Raw genomic sequence first — 7,864 nt, 5'->3', positions numbered from 1 at the left:
TGCTAGCCGCGCCTCTTTAACTAATGCTCCTCTCTATTATGAGTCTTTGCTCCTATTAGAGGAATTATACCATTATATCTTAAGATAACTCTTTAGAAGGAATGTATAATCCGCCTAGGAGAACAGGCTACTTATAGCCTCTTATCCGTAGTACTTACTATTCTAAATTTGTTACCTACTATAAGTTCCTTCTATGCTTTAAATAGAAACCTAGGGGTCTAATTCCGGACCCCTATTATATTTATCGCTTTTTTCCTTTAGTAAATTATAAGAGGTATAAATCTGTCCTTTGCATTTATTCTCTAGCTAATAATATTATCGGAAAACAGACTTTCCTATTATTATATACCGCTTAGGATAATTTCCACGCCTAAAAAACGCTATATATAGATCGATTTGGAAGTACTAGGAGGGACTTAAGACACGTTTCTAGACCGGCTTCCTTAATTAACTTATAGAAGGTAACACCCCTTATAATCGCGATGCTTTAGCCAGGAAAAGACTCTACTCCCTAAATAGGGATGATGTGGATTTTAAGACTGGCCTATAGCATTTTAGACTTCCTAAAGCTATTAAATCTGGGGTTAGGGTATATAAATATGTAAGAATAAAATATAGATCTCTATAGAGGATTTATAAGAAGACCTATTAGCTATAACTTGGTATTAAAGATTAGGTTATAGTGGCTAAGAGAAGAGATTATCCGTCTAATGTTATTACAGTAAGAAGTAAGCGGAAAGATCCCCTATTAAATCTCGTTATAGTGTAGAGTTTTTTAGGACCTAATATTAAAGAAAAGCTCTGTAAGTTCTAATAGATATAATACGCCAACTTTATCTCTACTCTTAAGGTTTTTAGATTTAAGGAGACTTCCTATATTATTTTTAAGTTTATAGCCTACTCTTTGTACTACGTTGCTAGTAATCCTCTCCTTAACGAAATTTACTTAGCTGTAATACTTAGATAGGTAAAAACCCAATAGCGTAATAACTATTAAGTAGGGTATTAACTATAGTAGATACTTAACGGGCTTGCGTACCTTATAATAAAAGGATTAAAGCATAGTTTATTAAGTTGTTTAAATATACTTATTTATTTATATAGAGATGTAAAAATCGGTTAGTAATTACTTAGTTTTAAAACCGCCTTTACTAATAAAATGTTATAGTGTATTAAGAATACTGCTATACCCGCCCATTATAAAATGCTAAACCTTAAGGTATTAGAGCGCTAAGTGATATTATTATAGAACTAATACAGGGATACGTTAAAGAGGAGCGAGCTATTGGCGTAGATAACCTGCGTTATTAGCCGCCCGACTCTAACGCCGCCGGATTCCTCTTTAAGATAACCTCTATTACTTTAGTTATTAAGTTAATAGAGGTACGTTAGAGCTTTATTTCCTATACTGTTATCTACTAATATTCTCTAGTATCTATTATTGCAACTTCCTTAGCAAAAAGAAGTGCTTACGGGATTGGTATCTTTCGCCACTATTAGGGCGCGTATAGGTTATAAGTATCCACTAGAATAGGTAGCTCTTCTTAAACGTTTTTTATCTCGCGAGTATACTTAGAAATTTTGCTAGATTACCTGTATTAATAGCTAATAAAGTAGTAATGTTTTCACTTAATTCTAGCTAGTGACTAGGATTCTATTACTAGGTTTATTATTAGGTTCCTAGTTCTAGACCTGGTTCTAAACCTCTTACTAGGTTTTTAGTTCTAGGCCTCTCGCCAGGTTTTTAATTCTGGTCCCTTTTTATTTTTGCCTTTAACGGATTTTTAGGCATCCCTTAAATTAACGAGTTTTCCGCTAATTTTTACCATACTTTGCTAATTCCTTTTTCTTCCGCCCTTAAATAATAGTCTGATTATTATGGAAATCACCTAAGTGTATACTATAGCTATAGGTGGCATCTTTACTTTTCTTATCCTTGTTTACTTCCGTCCCTATATATAGTTACTTTTAAAAACTACTTCTCTTCTAGTATCTTAATATCTTACCTATCCGCAGCTAATCTGCCGCTATTAATATTTAGGTCCATAGAGTCGGGCTAATATCCTTTTATAGTTATTTTATATTACGGTAAATGCGTTTTATATTAGCTTTAAAGTCTAGGATATTTAGATAGCCGGTTTATAAGCTGTAAATCTCTTATTAATTAATATAATTTTACTTTTTACTAGTCCTTATCTTAACTTTCTTATAGATATACTTAGGGTTTCTCTAAATATATACTAACGAGTTTATCGCTTAGTTAGGATAATATCGTTCGTCCTTCTACTCTTTTACGTTCTTACGGTAATAGCTAGCTGAAACTCTTTCCCTTTACGTATAGCGGAGAATATGTGGGGAGTTATTATAAGCCTTACCCCCTCTTCCCCCTTTTTATAGAACTAATGCCTTACTAACCATATCTAATACTGCATAGGGGGGATTATTACTGTGCTTTCTTCTCCTACTCTCTTATCCTTTTCTTTATAGGCTATTATACGAAATATTTATCCGCGTATACTAAGTATTAGTAATCCTTTCTACCTATTTTATTTAGCGGCACTTAATATTAAAGCCGCTCCCTCCTCGGCTATATATCTATATCTTTGCAATAATATTTCTTTTAACCCTTCTTCTGTAGTCTGGATTCCTTATTTACTAAAATAGGGCTATAGGCTCCGGCTGTTCTCGAGCTTATATTAGTTATATTAATAATATTATTAAGATATATTTAAGTTTATTTTAATTGTTAAGAATTAAAGCAGGGTAGTATATAGGTCTGTAGATTCTAGTAGTAAGTTTTTAGTCCTTTCTACAAACTTATTCTTTTACTGTAACGTCCTAGTTAGAAGGGAAATAGAATTCTTTAGATCTGTTTATAGAACCTTATAGAGGCTTAACCTAGAGATTACTATATTATAGCAAGACCTATTACGGCGGACCGCCCTATCTAGCTCTGTTTAGCGGGCTATACGGGATTAGCGCACTAGTAGGCGATTATAAAACTGTTCTTATAATAGTAAGCGGTTTCGGCATAGCCGCGTAGTTGCCTTACCTTACTTAGCTAATATATAGGTATAATGCTTATAAGACTCGCACCTAGCGAGTCTATTTAGTATAGCAATTGGAGACTATTAGTAAGCCCTAAATTGTAGTTTATAAATTCGAATCTTATAATATATAGATATTGGAATCGTAGTACAGTCTTTACTTAATAATGCTCTAACTAACGACACCTTGGATAATGGTTATGTTAGTAGCTTAAATAATATTATTGTTATAGCTTACGCTAACTTAAAATAGATCCTTGGCATCTTAATCTATATTAGATTAGGGGGGAGGGGCAGGGTATTATTTGGTAAACGTGCTATAGTATATAAAGGCTCTGCGAACCTAGAGATAATTCTTTAAAAAAAGAGGGCAGGAAAATATATTAAAAGGGTGCAAAACGAGGCAGAGAAGTAAGGAGAAATGCTAGTTATAGGTAAGATTTCCTACCTTATGCCACTCTTAAGCTGCTAACCGTTTATAGTATTAGGAAGCGATAAGCTATAAGATTATCTATAGGACCTTATACGTGGCTATTTAAATAATAAAGTAAGGCTTCTTAAACTAGGATATTAGCCGGCGTGATTATAAAAGCCGTTTATAAGAGGGTACGTCTAATTAGTGTTCGAAGTTAATATTAGATCTCGCTTTCTTTCTTCTTATTATAGGTACCGTTAAGAGGTTAAAATTTCCTTATTAGCAATTTATCCGTAATTATAAAGTAGTAGTTACCGCTTTTATGCCTAAGACTAAAGTAACTTAACCTAGTGGATTATTACGAAGTAAGAGAAATATAAGAGTAGTATATTAGTGTTTAGAATAAGTGAAATAGACCAGTTTTTTAATATCTATATCTTAGCCATTAAAAATTAACCTTTTACCCACTAATATTATACCTCTAATCCTCCTGTCTTCCGTCTCCTCTATATTTACCCTATTTAGATTTATATTACTATTACTATTATAATATAGATCGCTAATTATTTCCTATTGCCTAGTTCCTTATCGCGCACCCCCATCTTACTACTTACTTTAGTCGCGTGCTTTACCCTCTTCTTGCTACGCTACCTACCCTTACTATTTTACTTTTAATCCCGTATATTACTTACCCTCGTTTTTAACTTATGCTTTAATAGCAGCGTATATAATAGATCCTTTTGCTAATATATATACGGTATTACTAGTGCTATATATAACTAACACGATGAGCGCTAATCCTCCCACCCCTTCCTATTTAGGTAGAGCGTTACGCTCTAATACTTATACTTGGTAGATAGCTGCTATAATAACATCTAAGTGTTACGGAGAATAAGTTTATTTACTTATATAATAATTTGGGCTATAATATTACCTTTATAAACACTTAATAGGTACGCTAGTACTCTTTAATTAAGCCAAATATAGGACGAAGTGTTTATTAAGGAATATAATTAGCTTATTAATATCGCTTATTAACTAATATTAGATTTCACTTACCTTGTTAGCCCTGCCACTAAGTAAATAAGTCTATATTTATCCTAAGGACCCGAATTTAGCCCTAGCAGCCTTGCGGAGCTAGGGTATTATCGCTTATCTAATAAAGGGGTCGTATTTACTGCTTCCGTCTTATAATCCCCCCCTTTAGGCTCTACTACGTTCCACTAGGCCTCTTCTTTACAAATCCTTAAGTATCGGGTATTTGTGATGAATAAATACCACAATTAGATTAAATAAGCTTTAGAGGTTAAAAAAGATACTAAATATATTAAGCTAATAAATAAATCTAATCTATCTTATTATTGCCATCCTAATTATTATAAAACTAAGGATATCTCTAGTAGTATATTTAGTTAGATCTTTAACATCTTTCTAGTCTCTTTAATAAACTCTTCTAAATTCTTTACGAGCTAGATATTGAACCTGTTATAAATAATCTGCATATTACCGCGTCTCTAGTAACCTTTAAGGCAGTAAACAACTATTTTATAACTAAGAGCATATAGACTAAGCTTAAGAAGGCTAATTGGCGATATGCTATTCTTATTAAAGAATATTGCAATAACGTTAGCGCGGTCTAAATAATTAAGCTCCCACTTAATATGCTCGCGGAACTATAGATTAGAAATTTCCTATATCTAATCTTTATACTAATTATTACGGCGCGGGTTAAAAAAAGTAATAGGAAGATATAAGAGGGATAACGTTACTTTGGCTTGCTAGTTAGTAGCAGAACCTATATTAATGCTGCTAGTAAAATAAACAAACTTGCTATAAATAGGCGGACGGGCTAGTGGCTTGTAAATCGTATATACGGCAGTTTCCGAGTTAGCTAATAACGTGCTTATAATTACGCAATATTAGTAACTAACGGATAAACAAAACTTAATCCTTAGAATAGGTAAAACGAGAGATTAGTTAGTATAATAAAGCGATAGGTAATAAAGTGTCTATTAAACACAATTTAATATAAGGTATTACCCCTATTAATAACTATTATATTAAGGCAATGTACTTTGCCAAGCTGCTTAAGATAATTTAAGGGTCCTAAAATGGGGACCCTACTATAAATAACTCCTTAGGGTGCCCTAAAGCAGACCCCTATAACTTAAAATTTAAGGGTTAAAATAGAAATTAGAAATAGTAAAGGGATTTCTTACTATATATCCTATAAATCTAGTAGGTTTTAGAGTTGCAAATTATACTCTATAGTTATTTCGACCGCAACTATATACCCTTTTACGGATATTAATGCTCTCCTTTATATAACTTCTATTGCTCTAGGAAGCTTTACTACCGCGGCGCCCCTTTATTCTAATACTACAGCTATAGTAGGTAGTGGTCCGCCGAACAGTGGGGTACCAACCATAATATCTGCGGGTGCGATTAAAGAACTTTAATTAGCGCACTTCCTTGAAAATTTAGAGGCGTCCTTTTTTAATACTGGCTTAACGGAAATTATAAAGTGGGGAATGAATGAATATCCTAATAATGCTATTGATGTTGTTAGTAAGATTGCTGCTGTAAGTATACTACTACTTTAAAGTCTAGAAATATTACCTAATACTCTTATAGTAAGAAGAGGTCCACCTTAAAAGCCTTATAAACTTGCTTAAGGCCTATAACGTACCATTAATTTCTCCTTATAATTACTTCTTCCTAATAAATTCAACTAAGGGGTTCTTTAGACTTACCTATCTTATAACCTTAGTAAGTATTAGAGCCACTATTAAATTTACTAAATAACTCGCAGTTACTAATCCTCTGCTTTTAAGATCGGTATTATTAATACTTACTATTAAATCCCGCTATAATGCATTTTTTTATTATATCTAGGACGAAGTACCTAATCCGGCTCTATTTAATACCGGGATTAGCAATATATGGGCATATAATCTTGCTCTTTTATTTATTATTTCTGGATTTTGCCCGGTTAAAGTCTTATTGCCTATTTTACTAAGACTAACTATTGCACAATTAACTGGTAGAGTATTTAGTAACAGCACTAACAGACTATTAGAGAGTGAGTTTACGTAGGATTTAATGCAAATACCATTTATTGCTAAAGAAGGCAAGTAACTTTTTATTAGATGGGTTAATTAGCTTAACATGCTAGTATATACACCTCTAAATATTACCACCCTTAGAAGGGGGACTGTTTATATGCCACAAGAAATAAACAGAGTAACTTTCGCTGTAGTAATAGTGTAGTAGCTTAATAATGTCAATGATCTAACTCTTATAACAATGGCAGGGCCGGTTATTATATTACCTTCCTAAAAGAAAGTAGAAAGGTCTTATTATATCGTTATACGAAGTTTAGGTTTTTTTATTTTCCTAATATTTTAACATTTAAACTATAGAATAGGTAAAGTAGTAATATTCTCGCTATATAGGTGTATAATAAATATAAAACTTTCTTCTTACTTATCCGCCACGGTTCCGTAAAGAGCATAAATAGCAAAGCTTGGTTCGTTTAATTGTTGCGTTAAAGTTAATAGCACTTTCTTATGCCACTACTAAGGAAACTTATAATTTGTTATAAAATATTTTTATTATTCTAAGGTATCTTAGTTAGTATATTATAAAGGCTTAGTTAAAAGAATAGAATCTATTGGTAGCTAGTAAACGAGAATTCTAAGACAAGGTCTGGAAGAAGGTCAAGGAAAGGTATTATAGCACTAGCAGAAATTGGCAAAACTTTATAGTTACATAACTAGAGGACCGCATAAAAGAACCCTACTTTAGCCGGCGCTACTTTTCTTCTCCTTTCCTTTCTCTAGCTTTAGATCCTCGTTTATAGACTACCATTTATATAGGCTTACGTATCCCTTTTGCCGTGCTCGTGCCTTAATTAACTAAGTCGCTAATAAAAGGACACGTCTATATATATGGCGCTAAGGCTTAGCCGAGCCCCTAACTAGGGTCTATAATAGTGCCGTAATATATATAATAAAAGTCTAAAGGCTTATTAAATATTCTAGTAACTTGTCTTCGCATAAATCGGCGCCCTTTAGCCTAATCTATCTGTAGTATAGTTGGTCTTTTTATATAAGGGGGCTACCTAAGTAGGCTGCCGGCACGCTCCCTATAAGTTTATAGCAATATAGTAATCTTTACAAAAATAGTGTGAATACGACTATAAGCCGTCCGCTTAAGATTTAAGAGTTAGTAATTAGTAATAGAAACAGGTAATAAGATATTTAATAAGACATTTAATAAGATATACAATTATAAGTAGCGGGGTAGTAAGATATTAGGTTCTAGTCTTAAAGACAGTAATAAAATGGTAGTAAGGAAATCCGATTTAGTTTAATAGAGGTATATATATACATCTAGGGCT

At 32.7% G+C, this 7,864-nt stretch overlaps 1 protein-coding gene across 1 annotated transcript; it reads left to right on the top strand.

Moving 5' to 3' along the window:
• Positions 1–3,177: 3,177 nt before the first annotated feature.
• K441DRAFT_573236 (uncharacterized protein) lies at positions 3,178–3,408 on the top strand (the record flags this gene model as incomplete). Its single annotated transcript, XM_067644049.1, has 2 exons — positions 3,178–3,249; positions 3,301–3,408. Coding segments are annotated over 2 exons (180 nt in total), but the record flags the coding sequence as incomplete, so codon positions are not given.
• Between the last annotated feature and the right edge of the window lie 4,456 nt (positions 3,409–7,864).

Source organism: Cenococcum geophilum (genome assembly GCF_001692895.1).
Source record: "Cenococcum geophilum 1.58 unplaced genomic scaffold K441scaffold_36, whole genome shotgun sequence".
Taxonomy (NCBI): Eukaryota; Fungi; Ascomycota; class Dothideomycetes; order Gloniales; family Gloniaceae; genus Cenococcum; species Cenococcum geophilum.
The sequence above is the reverse complement of the archived record's forward strand: the minus strand, read 5'-3'. Positions and strand labels throughout refer to the sequence as shown.